General features: G+C 36.2%; 1 protein-coding gene across 4 annotated transcripts; it reads left to right on the forward strand.

Moving 5' to 3' along the window:
* Nucleotides 1-295: 295 nt before the first annotated feature.
* On the forward strand, nucleotides 296-22,589 carry VWA3A (von Willebrand factor A domain containing 3A). Of its 4 annotated transcripts, XR_005824730.1 has the most exons (26): nucleotides 296-456; nucleotides 1,238-1,322; nucleotides 1,563-1,683; nucleotides 2,485-2,609; nucleotides 2,684-2,758; nucleotides 4,154-4,208; nucleotides 4,959-5,057; nucleotides 6,001-6,107; nucleotides 6,408-6,533; nucleotides 7,839-7,947; nucleotides 8,588-8,653; nucleotides 9,128-9,253; nucleotides 10,694-10,832; nucleotides 10,922-11,025; nucleotides 11,268-11,348; nucleotides 13,463-13,557; nucleotides 15,032-15,151; nucleotides 16,029-16,103; nucleotides 16,795-16,939; nucleotides 17,918-18,116; nucleotides 18,548-18,618; nucleotides 19,570-19,728; nucleotides 20,492-20,582; nucleotides 21,725-21,834; nucleotides 22,304-22,401; nucleotides 22,552-22,589. XR_005824730.1 is itself a non-coding variant. In XM_040575272.1 (22 exons), the coding sequence occupies exons 2-22, from the start codon at nucleotides 1,279-1,281 to the stop codon at nucleotides 19,732-19,734; spliced, it is 2,247 nt and encodes a 748-aa protein (XP_040431206.1). In that variant the 5' UTR covers nucleotides 296-456; nucleotides 1,238-1,278. The 4 variants fall into 4 exon arrangements, 1 of the variants encoding a protein (XP_040431206.1); XR_005824731.1 differs by lacking the exon at nucleotides 1,563-1,683; XM_040575272.1 differs by lacking the exons at nucleotides 20,492-20,582; nucleotides 21,725-21,834; nucleotides 22,304-22,401; nucleotides 22,552-22,589 and having other exon boundaries at nucleotides 19,570-19,734.

Genomic DNA, 22,589 nt, shown 5'->3' on the forward strand with positions numbered 1-22,589 from the left:
TGCTCGAGGCCTGGCCGTCTGAGTCCTCCGTCCACCCCGCACCACCTTTACCAAGGATTATTTTCTAATCGGTTAGAACACTTTTATTTTTTTTTCCAAGTAATGATCTCTGAACAAATGTTAATACAAACTGTATAAAATGAACATAATTTTCTTCACTTGTATTTTTGTTATTGAGCAAGTTTATCAAAATAAATTGTCTACTAAAGCGATCGGCCCCGGCTGCTCTGACTGGAACCGGCGCCTCGCGCGCGGGTGCCTTCCCCTCACACGCCGCCGCCACCCCGCGGGCTCTTCCCGCACATCGCCGCCCTCTGGCGGTCGGCAGCGGCCCCGCCGGGCCCGCCCCGTCTCCACTGGCAACGCCGTAACGCGGAGGTGCGGCCGGGCCCGGGGGGCGGCTGCTCCCGGCCGCTCCGCGCCGCCGGTACCCGGCCCGCACGGCGGAACGGGCGGGTGAGGGCAGGGAAGCGCCTCGGGGTGCTGCTGCTGAGGGGGTGTGGGGGGTTCTCGGCTGCAGCGCGGGGAGGACGCGGGCTGTCGGGGGGTGGGGAGGAGGGAGAAGGGGCTGGAGAGCCGTCCCCGTGAGGTGGGGGGAGGCACTGGAGGGAACGGGCCGGTGGGGGCGCTGAGGGGGTCTTTCTCCCGCCCGTGGTGAGAGGAGGTGTTGGGGAGGGTTTTCTCTGGAACCTGCTGGGACGGGGTGAGCTGGAAGAGCCCGGTGAAGTGAAAAAACAGCGATAGGCCTCAACAGGTCAGACTGATGGTTGGACTTGGTGATCTTGAAGACCTCTTCCAGCCTAGATGGTTTTATGATGGTGGTTCTGTGACTGTCCTGTGCCGGTTTTGTCATCCTAACTCCCCCAACTCACCTCTGTGCCTCACAACCTACTCCTTGTCCCTTGTCCCTGCAGCTCATGCTCACCCGCAGAGCCCTGGCTTTTGCTTTTGGAAATTTTTTTCTGCTTGAGCTGTATTGCTTGTCTCCCAGCAGCTGTGCATACATATAATTAACTTCATAAAGCCCCTGAACAAATAACTATTCCAGAGTATTTTCTAAATGTGTTTTCTGTAGATGGATAATTGTAACTCCTCTTTGCAACTGCTTTTAAATTTTCTGTTGTCCTACATGCAATGTAATTATTATATAAAAGTTGCTATCAATTTTAATGTTTTGTGAATAGTATATTTTAAGCATTTTACTGTAATACTGTCTCTTGTCTTTTTTTTTTTAAAGGCTAAGTCTGTTCATATAATGAATAAACACACGTCAGGAAAATGGCACAATTGTTGGACAATGATCAGTTTTTGGAAAAAGTTGGGTAAGGGTACTGTTACAAAATTCTATTGGGATTTCATAAGTATATATAGAGAAAATAATCGTAGCTTGTATAAACTATGCAGTACGTCCCTCCAAAACACTTATCAGATATCAAATGGAGTGTGTAAACAAATGGCAAAATATAAAAACACTTCCCACATTAAAAACTTTAAAAGGCTGTGTGACAGTACAAGAATATTATTGGTAATTAAGTCATCCCATAAAATTCATTGTCTTGTAGTGTGACCACAAAATCCAGTGTACAGTGTGATCATCCACCATGGCAAGATTTTACTCTGTCCAATCTAGGACTGGATAATGGATTGCTGGTAATGCATATTAATGAGACACAAGATCTGCTGGTAGGCAAGTTTTCCTGCTAAATGGAACAACTAGAGAAGTAACACACGCTATAAATACAGAGTGTGGAATAAATAAGCTGACATACAACTGATAACATCTCCTTGAATATATTGGCATATATATACAGGTAATGTGATAGATAAAATCACGAAAGTCATGAGTCCACATGAGGTTTTTCTGCAGAGATGAATCGGTATGTGAACAGGTCAGGCAAAATGATAAAAGTAAATTGAAAGTTGCTGCTGTGTTTTCCTTTAGAAAAATGGAAGACAGTATATACCCCTTCAGAATCTGTGAGGCAGGTGTTGGAGATGCTTAATTTTTCTCCCTTTCTGGTTAATCACAAGGGTATATTCTTTTATTTCTTTTACTGAACTATTTCTTTTCTTCCTTCTTACCTCCTCCAAACTCTTTCTTTCCTTTAGCTCTCAATCTGGAGTATTCTGAAACCTTCTTTTACTTTGTATCCCAGATTCAAGATAGTGTACTAACTGTGTTATATTGGACTATGTTGACTCAGTCATGCTGGTAATACTGAGCTTTCCAGCCCTATTTTTCTTAGTGTATATTTAATACAGATAAGGTAGTAGGCCTATCCCAACTGCAGAGTATTTTTGCTATCCCTTGTCCTAATATTTACTGGTTGTTGAATGTAGCTGTGTAGCACTACCTAAAATTACATTGTTTTTGACTATGTACGGCCTCACAGCAGCCATCCTTGGGACTTAGATGTTTGTTGCATTTGAACAGCACATTTCATTTTTTCTACTGCATTTATTTTTTTCTTAATTGATTTATAGAGAGTAGAAATGAAGAAAATACAGTCAAAAAAGGTACAAACCACAGAAGAATGGCTAAGAAACTACAGTTTAGAATCCTTGCAATTAACATTAGAACATCTGGTGAATGAAGGCAATATTATTTTGTAAGTACAATGTTGCCCTTTAATTAGTCCTGATTTGTGTGTGTGTGTGATGCTAATTATGCATACTGTTCCAGGGATTCAAGAAACAGTGTTGAAGAGAGAGAGTTTACAGAAGAGACTGTTACCAATTTTGAGTCCAGACTTTCTGAGTAAGTTTTGATCTTGTTGATAATTTTGATACTAACTGATACCTTATCCCTGTTCTTCTTTAGGTGTTTACAGATACTTTCTTCAATCCTAATTTGTTATCTCTGGGAATTAAATCAGTATTAAATCCTTTCTGCTGAGATTCAAGGCAGGCGATGATTATGTGTCAGTATAGCTGAGGTTTTTTATTTGAGGGGGGGAAGATGTCTATCAACCAGGTTTTGAACTGAAGCAGTAAGCTTATTTTAGAAAGGCAGCTTGTGAATTGTTGGCTTTTCGCAGGTAATACTATATATGTGTGAGTTGTGTTTATTGCAACTTACAGTAGTTTCAAATCATGTATGTAGTTATGAAAGGCAGTATTGCTCGGTTTTCTGTTCAAGGAATGGAATGTTGAAAGTAGTTTGAATTGGAACCAGGAGGGAAAAAGCCTGTGTAGCAGATACTTAGAAAATTGTTAACAACCAAATGAATTTTAAATGTATAAAATGAAGAAAACTTAAATTGAGGAAGACATTTAATGAATAGGTTCAATAAGCTGTACAGTAATATTTTTGCTGGTCTTCACAATACTTGTTAGACTGTGTCTAGGAGTGCCATTACTTCAGCATACCTCACTATGTCAGTCATGAAGATCTAGAATCTTCAGAAGGTCCCTCTTCAGTACTCTGCCATCTAACCAAAGTGTCAGCAAATCTGGTTAAAAAAAGTAGCTTTCATGTTTCAAGGCAAAGATTTTTTCATACTTTGAAGGTTTCAATCAACCTTTTATTCTCCAAATAGTTAAAACAATGCACTAGGTGTAAAAAATAAGTTGGTTCACATAAAGCAATGTTTGGGGACAGCAAGTATTTTGTTTTACCTCAGTTTATGCCTATTTTAAAATTAAATTGCTGATAGTTGTGCTGCATTTAGTCCAGAACTTCAGTGAATGTGCTGCCTTCTGATCACAAAGTTGTATTTCACGAGTGTCTTAAACAGTTTAAACAATCGTGTAGCTTGTATTAAATATATCTCCTGGCAATAAGCTATGTGTGATGAACTAGCTCAGTTTTGCCTGAACTTTTTTTCTTCATGCGTACACACGGTGAACACACCTCTCCTTCCTCTCAGTAGAAAAAAAAATGAATAAATAAATAATAAAACTGATAAGAAAACATTTCAGTGATCCATTTTTTCAGCCAGCTATGTTAGTCAATTAAACAACTTTAGGGGAAGGGCTATTTAAATGGTTAGCCCTGCAACCACTATTTGTATAAATACTGAAAACAGTATTTTCAAAACGTCATTTTGCATCTGCAAGATAAAGGACATGATAAAGACAAATTGTGCAATATTACATTGATACAGAATGCAAAAAAATGTCTTGGCTAAAGCTGTGCTATGCCTTTTGTCAGGGTGATTGAACTTTATCAGCAGCGAATTCAGTGGCTGTTGAAGGACAGCAGAAAGGTAACTTTAACTTTGCAGGATATTTTTAGAAGGGAACTCTTTATAGTATTAAAGAATAAATTAACCTTTGAATACTAGTGAAAAGTGGCTTCCAGAAAGGTTATGTATTTTCATTATTTACTGTTTCATGTTATATGCAGCGCTACTTATCCCAACAATTTATTACTTTTGTTGATCTTTCATTGATATGTGGGTGTTTTGCTTTCTAGATTTAGTCTTTCTTTTAGCAATCTTAATCAGTGCCTCTCAGTACCATTTAAACAGAAGCAGACGAAGGGGAGCTTAACTTCTGACTGGAACGCAGCTGTCTTTCAGTCAAGTGTGCCCTCTGTTGCACAGCTGGTTAATCACTTACTGTGCCTAGCAGTGCTAACGGTCGAAAATGGGTAAAGACGTAACTCCCTCTCAGAGAGGACAGGGAAACAAGCAGCATCCCAAAATCCAGCTTCCACAACATGGCTTGATTTAATCTGACCAGAAGCTATACACAAAGTCCTGATTTTATTGTCCCAAACGATGAATACATTGTCTTGCAAGGGAGGCAATATGACTCACTGATAAGGATAAACTGTGAGCCAGCAGTACTCTCCTGTTTTCTTGTCTTTGGCGCCATCTCGTTTTTGTGCTAGAGAGCTTAAAGTGAAAATAAATACGTAGTATTTGAATTTACCATGGCATTGTACAGAACAAACAGAAACATTTTTGAACTTTAGGTAAGCTTAATATTTACGGTGACTTTTCTTGTTCAAGGTGTTTGGCCTTGTGAAAGGAACCAAAGTTGGACTTGTGGTTGATGTGTCTGATATGAACGACAGACCTCAACTACTGGATTTTCAGAAAGACCTTTTGGTAAGTAATAGCAAAGCAGACTTTGGCTATTATAACATGATAATCAAGCCTCAGAATAACTACAAGTAAAGAACTAAGGGGAAGAAAAATCTGCTTGAATTCATAGAGTACAATACAGTGGAAGTTTTCTGTTGTAAGAAGTTTCTCAGTGCTTGTACCAGCATTCTCTATCATTGTAAACTTGTCTAACAGAAACAACTTAAGAGCTAGAACCAAGTTGTACACAAAGCTATGTATATTAAGTGTAGGTTTTTTATGCCTGTATGTTTTGTCAAAACAAGATGCACATCACAATTTTGGTCAAAAATTTGGTGAGTTAATTGCTTCCCAAAGTCCCCAAATAAACTTGTCCTTTATTGTGCCCTTTTCTTTTATAAAACTTTTACAGTAAGGAATGTATCACGTAGCTGTTTTACTCTAATTTTGAAACTTTGTCTGTAGAACTTTATTTACTGCAATCAGGAATTATTTAAAATTGATTTGTATTTTCTGTATTTTTCATTTGTGCATTTTAAATGAAGATGCTTTAAGAAAACTCAAGTTTGGTTGTCTTAGCCCTAATGCCTCATCTGTTGTTTAGCCCTATCCATGAATATGTATTCAACATTTTTTGTAATTTATTGGTGGGTGAGCATGCCCCTTCTAGATCAGTATGTTCTGTTTCATATGCACATCAACTGAAGAGAAAAAAATAGTATCAGTAGAACAAATATTCCCTGCCTTCATTAACAAATTTGCTGGTTTACTGTAAGTTTGCAGGTTTTGTTTGAGTACTCCTTAGGAAATACTTTAATCTGTATGACTTCCTTTGGAAGCTTTTCTCTGCAGGAACTGAAAACATTACTGCAAATATTTTTAGTAAATTTCTGTTTTTATTCTTTTACATAATAACTACTAGTAGCAGCGTGGATAGTAATGTATTAATAAACTTTGTATTTATTAGTGTTTAATAGATGAACAGCTGTGTTACAAGAAGCAATTGTATTGCCTCTCATTCGGTACAGAAATTTCACCTCTGTGGGAGAGTCCAAAACCCATCAATGTTCATGTGTAAGTAAGTTAGTTTCTCTATAAAATAAATGTGTTTCAGACAATGTCTTCGTGTAATTAAAGCAGTCTCCTGGGGATAATAATTAGTGTTCATCATCTTGTGCCTGTTGTGATTCGTGTGCCTGTTGTGATTCGTAAGAGGAAAAAAAAATGAATTTGAAGTGCAGTTAGTGATTTCACACTGATTGTTCATGTATAAAATATCTTAGCAGCCCCTGTGGTTTGTAGTAATCTTCATGGTCTATTTTATTCAGCATCTGCAGATTGAGTGTGTATATTCCTTTTTTTTTCCTCCTATAGGCTACGTGAAGCAAGACAGTGGGTACAGCAGCTGGCCCCTGGTGGAGGCTGCAATTTACTGAAAGCCTTAAAACATGTCCTTACAATGACAGAGCTGAATTCTCTGGTTCTTATTGTAGGAAGCTGGTAAGTCCATTATTTGTTCTAACAACCAGTTTTAACTTGGATACAGAATCAGTACAAGAATATGAACTTGATACAAAAATAAATAGAAAATCTAAGTTTCAAGTCTTACATCTTTTAAGTTGGTACCACTGAATTTCTTTAGTTCTTCCCACTTTTGCTATTTACAAATCTCATCTCTTCTAATACGAAGTTACTTTTTTCATTTGCAGATTAGCTAATGCAGTAATCTTCCGAGAGTCTATTAGCTCTAGTGTTACATCAATAAAAATTCTTCAACAGATCTCACTGAAAGGGTCCACACTTCTGAGATTAGACGAGTAGCTAGATTTTGCTGTAAAATAGCATTAAACTTTGGAAGGTAGTCTTCACTCTGTGGTCTTAGTGGTGCTGGTGGAAAACTTGAAATGTCTGGTTAATTAAAAGAAACCAGTCAACAAGCACTGCTGAGATTAGATAAATTATGGACTGAATTCTTCAGTTCTACTGTTGTCATTTGAAAACTTGCAGTACTGGAGCCATGATTACAAGAAAAAGGCTGCAGTAAAGGTTCTGGGATTTTTACTGTACTCCGTATTTATACATTGTATTTATTTTAAAAGTGCAAAAAAGAGATGGTGTAAGCTTGGCAAGTTGGATATTTAAGGTTTATTGAGATTACATTTCAGCTAATTTACTGAATACAAAGTGCTCATTTAAAAGGTTCCAAGTTTTGCTTGGGTCTGCTTTGAAAAGAAAGCAGAAGTTTATAGTATGTGGAAGTGAAAATTTCCATAATTTCTGTCCCTGGCAGAAATGTAGCTGGAAGGAAAGGCTTTTATGAGCCATGGAGAGCCACCAAAATTCCAGGAATGAAAGCTGTGGGGGTCAGTAAATTCTAATCACAAAGCAAAGTTTTGCTTTATTTGGTGCCTTTGGAAGGCAGTGGACATCCTTAGGTACATACGCTTGAAGATCTGTGTTGAAGACTTTTCTACTGAAGTTTGTTGAAGGGGCAAAAACATAATTCCTGATTTTTAGCTTCCATGGCTAGCGACAAACAACTTAGAACTCACTTCATCCACAGGTCGTTATGAAGCAAAAGAGAATCCTAGTGCTTTTATTAACATTCAGATTTTCAGGACAGACTCAAACTCCAGTAGTTGTACCTCAGTAATTGTTGAAAGGGGAAGGGGAGGTCAAATTTCTTTCCCCTTACTGTTGTCTTCCCTTTCTTCTACAGTATGGCCTTTCCCCCCACCCTGTTTGATTACCGTCATTGCTAAGATCTTTTTATTTTTTTCCTCCTGGTTTATTTATCAACATCAGCACTAATCAGCCTTTGGAAATACTGGCTGACTATGCTCAGCAATGTATGCTGGGGAGAAAACTTCTGGCTCATGTTGTTATATATGATTGCAGCAGTCCCGCTGCTCTTGTAAGTAATTGTGTTGATACTCACTTCCTCCAGTGTCCTTTCATTTATTTCCTGTCCAGCTGCAGTGTCTTCTCTCATATACTTTGTGGAGATGCTAAACTACTCATTAAAGACTTCCTGATCTAGAGTTGTATTTTCTTCAGAGCAGATTTGCACAAATGAAGTAACTTGTTTGGAGCATCTTTTTATTCATCTTGGTTCATACAAAGCGATGATGTGAAAAAAAACAGCATAGGATTTAAGAAGTAAATGTGGGCAGAGGAAGCAAAGCCTAATATTTATGCTTCTTGACTTCAGTGATATACCTTTGATCTGACTAGCACAAGCCTGCTTTCAAAGGAAGTAACTGGCATTTTAATGCAATGAATAAACTTGTGAATAAGCACACTGAATGAAATTGCCCCTTATTACCCATTTTGTAAATGTCTTTACTGAGTTTTTCAGCCATGCTCTTAAAGTAGAAGTGAAAACATCTATTTTAAAAAGCAATGGAAACATCTTACCTCTTTGGCTTTCTCACTACATGTATCTTAAAGATTCCTTCTCTATCTCTAGTTGAGAATTGAATACTAACAACCCATGTTATCAAAAGAGATTACCAAATTTAAGTAATTATTTTTCTTCCTATTTATGTATGTAGGCAGTTCTAAAGAACCTTGCAGAACTTGTAAGAGGCCGTTATCATTGCTACTCTTCAAAGGGGGAGGTAGGTGACAGCCAGAGAGGTGAAGGATTTTTCTCTCATCTATTTGATGATTCTTTATTCTTAGAAGGTAAACTACTTATCATCTGCATATAAGTTTATACCAATACCTACCTAGTTCCAAAATTCGTGGTCTGACAGGTGTTGAGGATGTGGTCAATAAACCTGTGGTTAATTCTTTCTGTGACTGGAAATACTGAAAATGTTTTTGTAAATTGCAAATATTTCTCACTGACTCAAAGCTGATGGATAAGATGAAACTAGTGATGGGTTTACTGTACACTGACTCAAAACAATAATCAAATGATATATTTTTTTTAATAACTTCTATATGTAGTGTGTTGGGTACATTTATGTTCTATTCTGCAATGCCAGGCAGTCCTATATGGACGCATATCCGTCAAATAAGAACGCTGTGCTTAGCTGGTATTTGAATAGTGGTTAACTTATTTTCTTCCCCTTTTTTCATTTATACAGATTTCTGATAGTAGTGATCTTAATCTGCTACTTCAAGAATCCCAGAAGGCTAAGGACCTGCTCAAGAGTATCAAACAAAATTTTCAAAGGCGAATTGGTGGCTTGCTTACCAGTAGAATAGCAGATGTATGTGTATATATTTTGTTTTCAAATGTGCTTTGAAGTATCAGAGGTAGAATTTCTTAGCATTTACAATATGAAAAAAGAAAAGTATGTGATTAGTTGGATATTGTGATAAGTAAAGCGTAGGTATTATGTTTTGGTCATCCATTGGAAGAGCAAAGCAAGGTCAAAACTAGCAAAGGAGACATTTTGCTAGATGTTTTCCAAAATGTCTTCTCTTCAATAAAATAAATAAATAAATAAATAAATTCAAAGTGCTCTTGATGAACTTTGGATGAGAAAGTAAAAGAATCTCCTGTGATTTTTCCTCTTTTTATGGAGTGTTTGGAGAATTTCTAGTTCTGCTTTGTTCTGATAGGTTATTTACTCGTATCTTTCTTTCACCCTGTGCAGATGGTCATAAATGGAAATATGCATCTCTCTTTTGCCTAACTCTCATCTCTGTACGTCCATAAGCCTGGAATTTTAGAAATTTGCCGAGTTCACATATGATTGCCAATCTTTTATGCTAAAAATTTGGCAGCACTGTTCTACAAATCTATGGCTGTGGAGGAATTTTTATATTAACCAAATAGTCTATTCTCTGTCACTATTGTGTGAAGGCAATTGTGTGAAGTGGACAAGTTTGCTTTTAAATAGGGAGTGAAATTTTCCATCAGGTGCCCTTGTATGTCTGGTCACCTGACCTGAGACATTCCAGGTAAGAGGTAGACTGGTCATCTGTGAATATTTCTAGCTCTCTTCCCTCTCATCCTCCCTTTTGGGTGTATATAGTAAAAGTGCATAGACTTCTTTTATCTCTCTTCCAACCTCATAATTACTAAAGACCATATAGGCTACACAGGGAATAGAAGTTATCTAGAAAAAACTTAGAAGGTCCTATATCCCCAAATAAAAGCACATCATTTCAGAAACTTGCTAGTCAAGCCTTCTGTATGAAAAAGCATCTCCACAAACTTCCATCCACTCATAAAAGCAAGGTCTCTTACCCATTTTTAAGTAAGAGTTCTAATGCCGTACAGGAGTTTGTTGACTTGTTTCCATTGGTGTGAATGGAAGTAGAATGTGTTTCATTTTGACTCTATGCTTAGAGCAAGTAGGAAATGGAGAATAATTCGGTGTGTGTATAATGAAGATCTTTTTCTGCCTTGTCTTAGAGAAGCGACTGGCTATTTTCCAGCCAGCACATACGACCATGATGTTTTCATTTCCCCTGTGGATTTTTGCATTGTGGCCAATAAAGTGAATTTAATGGAGCACTGTCCCACAAAATCTATTTCTAGGAGGACCAATGGTAGCAAGTTTTGAAGTATTTTGATTATTGAAATCTCAGTACTCCAGTGAGCATAAGTAAAACAAATATTCTATGCTGGATATTTAGGATTAAGGTGGAGAAAAAAGTATACTAAAACTTGCAAGAGTTTTTCTTAAAATCCATTTTAGGTTTCCACAGAATTTGCAAATACAGCAACTTCCAGCTTCCTACCAAAGCCTCCAAAGCATGAAGGACCATTAGTTATTCAAACACCATGCTTCCTGGCCGAAACCTCAACAGACTGGTTACAGACAAATGGATTGAAAGGTAGCACAGAAAGGAAAGCTTAACAGGTATGAAACAGGAATTAAAGACGAAGAACATGTTTTATTTAATTTCTTTGTTCCTTGCTATAGCTAAGAAGTTAAACCTTTATCAAGTTTTGGCTCCCAATGCTTTCTCTCCTGTGGAAGAATTTGTACCTATTCTTCAAAAAACAGTATCATCAACTCTACATGAGGTAAGTGATGGGGACGTGTTCCTTGTTCTTTTTAAAATTGTTTTTTTCTTTCTACTGCTTTATTTTTCCAACTAAATTGGTGCTTTACAAGATAATGAAATTCTTCAGGCTTTAAATGAAATTGGAGTTGTGTATTCAAACCAGATGCTTATATTATTCTTAAAAATAATTCAGGAAGGAATTCCATGCTAGTGCAGCCTATAGGTTTCTGTAAACACACAAGGTATTATTTATCCTTCTAGAAAGTGATGATGCAGTTTGAATGGCATGATGGAACTATGAAAAATATCCATGTTGACCTGCCAGTATTATACAACTATCAGGTGAGTTGTCTGTAGTGACATGGCTTCATCAGGGCTAGATTATCATCTAATTATTTCGTGTGAATTTTCATGTTACATAAGTACTGCAGGGATTCACATGCAGACAGCTGTCCATGCAAGTCTGCAGTCATCTGGCTGGACCTGGGACCTAGCTTGATGTGGTATAAGGGTAAGTGAGAGAAGGAGTTCATCAGTGAACTCATAGTTTATTTATTGCTCATAAATATAGCAACATGCATTTTATGATCTGTGTATAAGGGTGTGTTTACGTTATTTTACCCATACCATATGTATGAATCTTATAACCTGTACATTGAAAGGATACAGTGGAATAGAGGACTCTTCCTTGCTTTAACAAAACTATCCCATTTCATCTTAGTTTAATAATTAAAAAAGAAATTCTTATTTTATCTCTTTGGAAGTCAAACAAGTCTTATGAAAAAGAATGGCTAATTGTTACTGGCTAGGCCAAGAAGGACTGGAGGCATACAAGAAGAGCATTCTAGGAAGTAGTGTAGCAGCAAGCGTGGATGATTGTTACATGAAATAAAAGATGTCGCATGGTATGAAAGATTATGCACAAAGGCATTTATAGCAGCAAACAAGATTTAATCAGGAATTTCCCTGTACTTATTGAATTCACCAGTGTCACCATCTACAACACAGTTTGTAAAGCTCTCTTTTAATGCTTCCCTCTAGACAGACACCAAAGATTTAATTACTGATTGTGTTGCCTCAGGTTATAGCAGCTCTTTATTCCAAAAGGTGTTCTTCATTTGTGTTAAGCACAACTGGAATTGTGTTCAGTCTGAAGAACAGATAAGATTGATGTCTAAGACAATGCTCTAACATGTCTTCTTACTTTTTTCCTTCTGCCTCCTTCCAGCTGCTTTGCACAGTGTTTTCCGACATCCCTCACATTCACCTTAAGTTTCTGAACTGGCTGCACAAACTTACCCAGTTTTGCATTTGCCTTCAGCCTGGTTGGCAGTTGTCAGACTTTCTTCAAGAGGATAGCAAGGCCGTTACTAGAGTTTTCTGTTCAAGCTTATATATGAATTAAAAACATTATTAGGTCAGGGATTTTTAGATTTAGATTAGGATTTTTAGATATTTTCCATGGTCAATATTACTACATAGGTAGTCTTAAAACTACTGTCATGCCGGGAGAATGTTTACGCTGTATGGGATATTGAAGATCTTTGAGTACTCTTGTGAGTGTGGAAGAAGTGGAGATATATATACTGGTAACACAGTGAAGGCAGCTGGAATTCTTACAGGCAGTAGTGATTCTTGAGAACTTCCTCCTTGGTAAGAATGCAGAGCATCAGAGAGTAGGAGAAGTTTAATGAAATAGAAGCTGCCTGGGGATATTGGTAGTCAAGATACGTTATATAGTGACCCGTTCTTTTCTCTTTGCTCTCTTCCATACTACTCCACTGAGGAAGGGCTATGAGAATGTTTCCAGGCAGGACAAATATTCCTTTAAAATGGAAGAAGGATAAGAAATCTGTAGAACTCTAATTTGTGGTCTGACTGTAAAGTTTAACTGGCTGACATGAAAGCAGCATCTGACTTCTTGATTCCTGGTAGATATATGTGTTTTGTGCACCAAAACTGTGTTAATGTTGTAGTTGTTTTCTGAATTTCATGTCCTTTTCTAGATTGATTTGACCTCATGCATGTAGTGCATGCATATGCTTGCAAAGGTCATATTCTGTAGAGTTTGGTCAAACTCCCCCAATGTCTTCAAATTGATATTGTGTTAAATAATTATATGTTTTTATTTGAAATGATCTGTTTTATTACAAACACTGCCTAAAAATGCTGTTGAAGAAATTGTAAGCTTGCAATAACTGTGTTCTGAAACTTTTTTTTGAAGAAGTGAAGAGACTTTAGATCATTTGTTGGTTTTTATCATTTCATGCTTATCTCATAGACTGTATTCTCTAATCTTTACTACGAATAAAATGCTACTGTCAAAATTAATGAGAATTATTAATATTTTTCATTACTATGCTGTCATGTTACTTCTGGATTAAAAATTTGTCAATAAAAGATCTACTTTTTTATTTATTTATTTTTGGCTTAAATTTTCTATATTTTATCCACAGAAACTCCTTGCTAAAATGGTAAGAATCTATGAAAAACGAATCGACTGGCTGTCCGTTGCTAGCAGAAGAATATGGGGAAGTGTTTGTGAAAAGAGGTATCGTATTCTGACAGTTGTATTCTGTATATTGGTGATGATTCTCATTTGTCAACCTTTGGTTTTTGTCTAAGTGAGCACTCAGGAACACAGAGCGGAAAACAATCATATGTAGAAGTGGCAATTGCAGATACAACCAGTGCAAGCAATCCATGTTTGACAACAGATGCTGATACTCCTGTATTTAATAATCTAGTGAATTTACTAAATCCAATGATTGTCAGTCAAGAAAACCATGCAATTTCCAAGAAACAGGATGAGACTCTTAAATTTGAGTTATCTAGGGAGTAAGCCTTTGGGACACGTTCTGTCTTAAATCACACGCAAACAGAACCTGATGTTTCTAGCCAAATGTAGTGTTAACATCAGGTTTCAACCCATGCTATTAGTATTTATACCAGAGTATTTCTGCACATCCTCTTATGGATTCTTACCAGAAGATGAATTTCAATGTACCAACTACCTTCTGCCTCCACCACTTAGTAAGGTGCATTCAAGTGCCAGATGCAAATGTCAGTGTAGATATACCAAAAAAAAAAAAAAATTTCCCTGCGTGTGTTTTGAGGTCTTTACCTGACTTTGTTCAAGGATCGTCCTCAATAATAATAGTAACAATAACAGCATTTATTTACATTGTGTCTGAGTCTTTACCAGAGGTCTCCCATCCAACATCAGTTGCATAAATGCTCTTATTGTTAGGTTGACAAACTTTGAGTGTGAATATGAATTCAGACAACAAAATAGCTGAGGCCTCTGTTACTAGAGATCTCCTTGTTCATTAATCCAGGACTGAATTAGCCCATCTGGTGACTGTATTGTGTTGGGAACTCTTGTCCCACTCACTGTCCATCACATCTGTGACTCTTTTCATAACCACTGCTCCCAAGGTATCCCGTCTGTTAACACTGACCATCCTGCATTGTGTCTACAAGCACAATCTCATACGTGACCATACTGAAGGTGATCATCATTAATACTTTTCTTCAAAACAGTAACGTGTACCAGATAACATCAATCAGTCGATACCTGAGCAGCCTGTCTATCACGGACTTGCTGGGAGAAAACTTGCCATTTATCTTTGAGTGATTATATGTTTGTTGAATGATGGTTGGAGAAAGAACAATGGACTATCCAACAACTCTTCTTGTTGGATAACACCCACATGTTTCAGCCATGTTCTGGATATTCAAGTACAGAGAAGAAAGAGGAGCTGTTTAGGGTTCAACAGCCAATATGGCACTACATGTGCCAGTACCCTGATTACTGTATAGCTTAAGAAAGACAGAATTTTCTGTTATTATTTAAAAAAAGAAACTCACCTGATGTTCTGCAGATTATTTTTTCTTATATAGATTGTCTTTATCTATTTTTATACATAGCTAGAAGGTGCTTTTTTTGGTGAGCTAAGGAGTGCAGTGAAGATTTAAAAAAATGTAATTAAGTTCTTTTGACAAATAACATGTTTCTTATACAGGGTGGTTATACTTGTTGATATATCAGCGACAAACTCTATGTACATCATCCATATCCAACATTATTTGCGACTTTTACTTGAGGAACAAATGTCAGATAAGGATTACTTCAATATTATAGCGTAAGCAGCTACTTAAGACTATCTTTTAAAATACTCTTAACTTTGCAATGAAAGAAGGATGCTGATAGACTAGTTACTAATGGGCATGTTTTAGATTTCTGGTTGTATTTCACATTTTATGATGAAGTAGTTGCAAGAGGAACACTGATATAACTTTATTGAATAGATTTATGGATCAGATGTACAGAGACCCAATTAGTAATTAAAAATCATTTGGGGGGAGGGGGCACGGAAACCAATTGGATCAAATTCTCCTTCTGTTATATTGTTCATAACAACAGTATCAATTCACATGGCAGAAACTTTTACTAGATGAGGGTTTTGGAGGTTTCTCAGTATTACTGAGAGTGCCCTTTAAATTTTACAGTAACTCCAACACTTCTTTACTGTTTAATAGTACTAAAAATCTGTACTTATGTTGGTAGTGAGAAATATATGGCACAACTGCTGAACAGCAGCTGGGCAGGTTCCTGAATGACAGGTAAAAAAGAGAGACAACAACTCGTGGAGTTCCAAATTTGATAGGAGAGGAGAGCAGAGTCATGAAGGCAGCATCTCAGTGTTACTGGTTTGGGGTATGGGGGGTGTTTGGTTTTGTGGGTGTTCTTTTTTTTTTTTTTTTTTTTTAATTACAAGCCTTTCTGTCTTCTGCTGAACTTTTACTAGCTCATTAGCATACTGTTCAAGAAAGAAAAATGCAATCTGGCCCGCTGCTTTGAAATTCTGACAACCCCTGAGTGATGGATAAATTGGAATAACTAAATGATTTGAAATAGAAAATTTTACCTCTTAATAACCCAAATCGGTTTTTTTAAGAATTCATTCAGTCCTTTTCTCTGTTCTATGAAAATTAATTGCTATTATCGTTCTGTAAAAGATTTGGGAGTGACCTTGTGCCTTGGCAGCTGGAACTAGTTCCTTCCCAACCAGAAAACTTACAAAAAGCTTGGAGGTAGGATGAAATAACTTTCTTATACTTCTGAATTAAGTGAACATAGATACCATGAAACAGATATAACAGAGAAACATAATTAATTGGCATTGCAAACAGTTTAGAAAATTGACGTTTACCATATCACAAAAATAATTTGCCATGAACTGTTCTACAGTGATTGTTTATGATGATTTGTTGTGAAAACAGTGTCGTAAAGTTCAGTATGTCCTAATGACTTTGTATTTCATATGTATACAGAATACATATGTACATGAATAGAGAAGTTTTTAAGAAACACAGGTTACATGAAGAATTTAAAACTATTTCAAATTCAGTTGAGATCTGGAATTTAAACCATGGTTTTCCCCGCATACACTGGAACCAAATCCCACATTTCTCTATGGAATTATATCTTCAGTGGTTTCATTATACATCCGTGGTTTTCTTTTATTCCTGTCAGTTCTGCTCTTACATTTTTTCTTCATCTCTGTGCTTCGAATCTTATCTTAAAAACTACTTTGTCATGGTTGAAATACAGAAACTAGAACAAGTGATTTGGATCCTTGTATAATCTGGTTTTACTGACTGTCATTGTCAAAAATTTCAGACTCCAGAGCAGTGTTAGTTAAGATTCTTAGTTCTCTTACTGCTTTATGCAGAAACAAAAGCTTTTCTAGATTAATTCTTTGAACTGTAAACTTCTTCTTAGGTGGGTATTGAGCTTGCAATGCAGAGGGAGTAGAAATTTCATGAGTGCTCTCAGGCGAGCTGTGGAAGTAGACTTCAAATATAAAGATAAACACAAATCACAAGGACTTTACCTCTTGACTACTGGAATACCTGATCAGGAAACAGTGAGTATCATCACAGGTTTTACAGCTCTTCCGAAAGTTCCTATCAGAATTAATCTCAACTGTATTTATCTTTTTTTTTTTTTTTCTTTTGGCTACTCACTATAGCTTGTTGGTGGAATACTTCTTTACTTATCTAAGCCAGCACAAATGTCGGTATCTCAGACTTTTCTTTCTGCAGTCACTATTTATGTGTCGGAGGTAGTAATTATTAATAATATGTGAATCAGAAAACTCTAGAAGTGTTTTTAAGATCTTTGTCTCACTCCAGCTGTGGCTATCATTTCACTGTGTATTTCTTAATTTGAAGAAGCCCACTCAGATTTTTGTATTATATAATTTCCTTATGATATAATGATATAAAGCCACAGATAATTTTACAGTGAAATTTCATAGTACACTGTATAGAAACACCTCCTCTTTTTAATAACAGTAGTCCGCTGCTTGGATGTATTTTCATAGTGTGTGTGCTCTGTTGCTGTTGAGCCACTTGCACTGCCTAGGACTTCCAAACTTAGAGTAGTCCAATTGGCTTAACTATGTGTGTACAGTAGGCCTGTCTTGCCTTTGTTACTAAACTTCTGAAAATTCTGGGCAAACCCAAGAAATTGTTAAAAGCCTATGTAGAAAACAAGAGAATGAAAGATGCATACAGAAAGTCCAAATGAATAATTTCCATCTCTACTTCTTTGCTACAGTGCATGGGTAGCCTGAAGACCATCACCTTGGGGTTTTGATTCTCATAACTACCCCAACTCACTTCTTGGCTGCAGCAGTGCAGTTGGTGTTGTCACAAGTAATAACAGCATTAGCTTTTGTGTATATATGTGATTTAAGGAGGCATTCAGCTACTCAGGGTGTATTCCTCCACTGAATTGCATACGCTAGGCACTGTCTGTTCATCAGTTCAGGAAACAGTGGAATAGATGGAAGTTCATCTGATGTACAGGGTCGCTACTGATTTTTTTTTTCGCTTTGCAGCACTTAATCAGTACCTATATGGCTGAGGTTTGCAGAGGTTTTGATTTGCAGCTTCATGTCTGTCTGTTCAGTGTAATGGAAGATGTTGAATCGAGTGGGATTATTCCAGCCCGCTATGCTAACCCAACTGAAACTGCCATCGCTTTTAAGGAAATAGCACCTGCAGCCAATGGGAGATTTCATTGGTTTGGAGAAGCAGGTACGTGAAAAAGAAAGCCAGCACTTAGTTCTTTTTAATTAAGTAAATAATGTGTTAATGTATTTTCCCCCAAACAAGTTGTTTAGTTTTTAGGATGTGATAATACTACACTAGTATTGAGATATAAACAGAGGTCTTAGTTTGATTAAGGCTTTTAGCTGTCTTGTAGAATATTATAATACATCATTAATGCAGGAATTTGTTTTTTCTATTAAAATTCAGTATTTTCTGCTAGATATTTTAAAGATGTACAATTAAAATTTATTTACTAGTGTAGTAGGTCCAGACTGCCTGGCATACAGGAAAAGAAGGCTTTCTGATTCTTTTCATTGATATTTGACATGCTCTACAAATTGTTGTGTACTTTAAATATATATATGTATATATATTTTACATTTAAAAATACTGATTAGCGTATATTTGATTATCAGGTATTTTTGAAAGTGATGATATCACTGTTATTGTGTCTGAAATTGAAAAAGCAAACAACTACTCCCAAAAGGTATGAATTATATATCTTTTTAAATTCTGTTTTTCTTCAGAAAAAAAAAATCCACGGTGTTTGTTCAGCTGGCAGAGCAGAAGATTGGACAAAATGAAAACCCCTGTAAGATGGGGAGAAACACTCTAGAATGTGAGAATAGTCACTGTAGAGTAAACATGGACTAGAAAGCAGTTATACAGTAGCACTGCAGTGATTGGTGTTGGACTGTCTGTGGTTTCCTATCAAATATAAGCAGTTTACAACTGAAGCGATTCTCATCTTTGTGGCCAGTCCTATGATGAGTTCTTCTCAAGTAGTATTAATTGTTCATTTACTCCTATAAAGCACAGCAGAGGGAGTGTTATTGCGTTATTGGCACAAAAGTGTACTAAGGGTGTAGAACTAGACAATCTCTCTCAATATTAAATGCACTTAACTTTTTCTAAAGATATCCAACAAATTTGCTGAGGCGGTGTGGCCAGCCTGGCATTATGATAGCTGTTTCTGATAAAAGTCTGGTGAGAAAGATACACACAGTGAAATTATCTGTCCGGAGGTCAGAGCAATTTGTTGAACGCAAGTCTGAGACAAAAATCTGTTGTTGTTTTGTTTGGTTCTGTTTTTAAAGAAAAGTCAGTGGATACTCAATAGGATCTTGACATATTTTATATTATAGTTTAATAGTTGAATGTATTAGGTTCATCTTCCTCCTATTTGTTCTGGTTTTGATGCATGTTACATTGCATTTTCTTCTAGAATGTTTGCTCAGAGCACAGAGGATTTTCCTCCTATGTGTTTGAGCAAGCACAGTACAAAGAAGTTAGAGGCGTTAAGCATTGCCATATTAGTACATTTTCTATTTGTTTTATTTACTGTAAAAATAATAAATAAAGGGTGTCTGTCCTTGAAATGTCATTTACTTAAATTTCATGTATATGAGTTACTGAACAGTGTGAACTTCCATTTCAGTGTGCATTCTTAGTGGAATCCTTAAAGCAACGTTCAGGAAATCAGTCTGCTAATCCACTTGTACCAGAAGCAAGCTCAAACATGCTTGTGACAAAAGAGAAAAGAAAGCCACAGAAGCTGCCATCTCCAAAACCCACAGCTCTGAGCCTGGCTAGAATGGTTTGAAATTCTTCACAGTCTTATTTTTAAGATGCAGTCTCTTTTAATTAGCAACTCTACCCAGCTCATGCTGGTCTTTGTGAAAGAAGTGCTTAGGCTGAAAATTTGAAGGAAGTAAAAACAGTACTGTGATACTACTCTGAATTTACATTTTAATTTGCATTCAAAGTGCTACGTAAACAGAAAAGTACATCTTAATAAATCCTGCTAATTAAGTAGAATTGTAGTAATTAAACAATATTGTAGTATCTAAAATTATCTAAATAGTTCCTTCTCTGACCTTAAAAAATTAGTGTTTAATAAAAGCAAAGGCAAAGCAGAAATGTGTTTTACCAAGTTACTTCTATTTAGCAAGACCTTCTAGGAAGTACTGAATTTTGTGGTATCCTGTTCATGTATCTGTGAAACAGCTGCAGCTGAGTAGCGTGTCTTTGGCCACACAGAGAGGTAATATAAAGCAAGAAATAGGATTTGGGATTTGTTTCCTGCTCCCTGTGCTTATTTCCATGGAGTTATACTACTTCTGAGACCCTTGGGCTTTGCTGATGCTTTCCTTGTTAATTTTGACAGTTTATGTATCTGTTTTGAGAGAGTGGGCAAATCTGGCCAGTGCTTACTACTTGGGAGTATAAATGACTGAAGTCAGAAGAGACAGTGTGAAACAAGAATTAGGGAATAATGAAGGGTAGTTCCAGTTTGGAATAATTTATGTAATTATGATATGGTTGAAACTTTGTATTTTTTATTATCTATGCTTATATAGTATATTAAAGACAACCACAGTGCAGAGAAAACTACTTCCGTAGGAGTATTGGCATGGCGTCCTACTAGTGCAAAAGCAGAAATTCCACCAGGTCTGTATGGATTAGGGGCTTTTTGTCTTTAGTTTGCTTGGTTTTTGCTTAGAATAAAGTATTAAATTAGAATTGAGAGATTTAATCTTAAATTTTTAGAAACATAAGCAATTTTAATCTGTAGTCAGTGATAGGAAACATTGGAGTTGTTTTTGAAATACTTCTGTATGAGTTTTAGTTGTAATGTATCTAGATTCCGTATAGGTTGGGAGAGGAAGAAACAGTGTCCAGCTGCATAACAATTTCCAGGTTATTTGATTGAATATTCATCCTGCATCAGGAAATTTAAGTGTGTGTGGTGGAAAGTAGAGCCCCCCTTTTGTCATATCCCCGAAGACATAATTAAAACCTCACCTTTCTTGGTTTTCAATTCATACTCCATTTTTATCAAAGGCTCAACAATTCAGAGATTTATGTTACTAGTTCAATATATAATATTTCTGTTAATATTCTTGTAACCAATTGTTATTAATATGCTGCTCTGTTTATGATCCAGCAATGAAGGGAAACTTCAACACAAACATCAGGTTATCTGCAGTGCTGTCTCTTGCAGCTACTGCTGGTGTATAGAACAGTTCTTAAATTTATTCCAGTCACTGTTGGTTAATTAAAGTCCAATTCCTTCCTCTCCCATTTTTAAAATTTTCCCCCATTTTTATAATTTTCCTATTCTTTGTTCATTGCATCTTTGTTAACATCTGCAGAGGTGTTTTTCTTGTTGTTTGTTTTGTTTTGATTTTTTGCATTAAATTTGGGCCTTGATATCTATTGATTTATTGCTATACAGCAATGGCTATACAGCAATGTTTACAAATCTGGATTCATATTTGCATATGAGGTACTGTGTGCAATGATAACTGGCTTTTCTAATACATGCTATACTTCTTCTGAGTCCCTAATCTTTTCAGGTTATACCATGTGACATTCTTCCTGATGCTAATTTATAAGTCGTAAAGATTATGGTTCCATTTGTATGAAACGAACGTGACTAGTTCTATAATATGGATTTTTCTTGACCAGTATCTAAGAAAATTAAGTATGTATAATTGTGGCAATAGGAAGTTATGAACTGAAGAACTGGGTTGCATGTCAGTTTTACACTTTGCTAAATTAAACCAACATTTGTATTTTTTTATTTGTAGTACAAACAATAAAACAATGGCCTCAGACTAAGAATAAAAGAAAACATAAATCAAGGAAACAGACAGAGTGTTCTGTGTCAGTATTTTATACTGATAAGGAAGAAATGTAGGTATGTGTTACCAAGATATTATTGGTGAAGCCTTTTTATTATCAGTCTCTGCATTATCAAACTGTTTGGATGCAAAGTCACATATAATCAGTGAGCTTTAAATAGTGAATGGAATTGAGTTTCATTTATCAAATAGTAGTGAGTGTTTTAATCGGTTTTTGTAAAGTGCTTTGAAATCTTCTGGTCAAAGATGTTTTAAGGAAAAATGCCATGACTTAGGTGAATAGAAGATTTTATTTTTTAAGGTAATTTTTAAAACTAAATGGCTTCTTTAGAAGTCACTTTTTAATAGAAACTTTCCATTTTTGTCAAATGAAAAACTGTGTGTGAAATAGTAGGTGTCTTTTTGTTTGGCTGTTTGTTTTGTTTTACCAATATGTAACTTCAAAAGGGCTATGAAGTCATGTATGAAGGGCTATGAAGAGGTAACCTAAGGTTCCCAATACTACTTTGTTCATTTTCTTGCTAGGTACAGTATACCGAAAGTATCCAAGGACAATGTGCACAAGAAAGAGTGTTCCATCTGTTACATTGCCAAAAAAAGAGGAAATCTGTTCAAGCAAAGAGGTATTTTGTTCCTTAGCAATAAATAGCCATTTTAGAATTCTTAATATGAATTATGTGAATGTCTTAATTGTGATTCTGTACAACATGTTATTACTTAAGCAGTTTTAATATTTACTAAAAACCAATTGCTCTGTTTGTTTTTCTTACAAGTGGCTGACTAAGTACAGTATTAAAAAACTTAAACTGGA

The sequence above is a fragment of the Cygnus olor genome, chromosome 15 (genome assembly GCF_009769625.2).
Source record: "Cygnus olor isolate bCygOlo1 chromosome 15, bCygOlo1.pri.v2, whole genome shotgun sequence".
Lineage (NCBI taxonomy): Eukaryota > Metazoa > Chordata > Aves > Anseriformes > Anatidae > Cygnus > Cygnus olor.

Coding starts and splice junctions, on each gene's coding strand:
- VWA3A (XM_040575272.1), top strand. CDS start 1,279: ATGGCACAATTGTTGGACAATGATCAGTTTTTGGAAAAAGTTGG. Junction 11,349..13,462: donor CAGTATTATACAACTATCAG/GTGAGTTGTCTG, acceptor TTTTATCCACAG/AAACTCCTTGCTAAAATGGT. Junction 13,558..15,031: donor GGAAGTGTTTGTGAAAAGAG/GTATCGTATTCT, acceptor TTTCTTATACAG/GGTGGTTATACTTGTTGATA.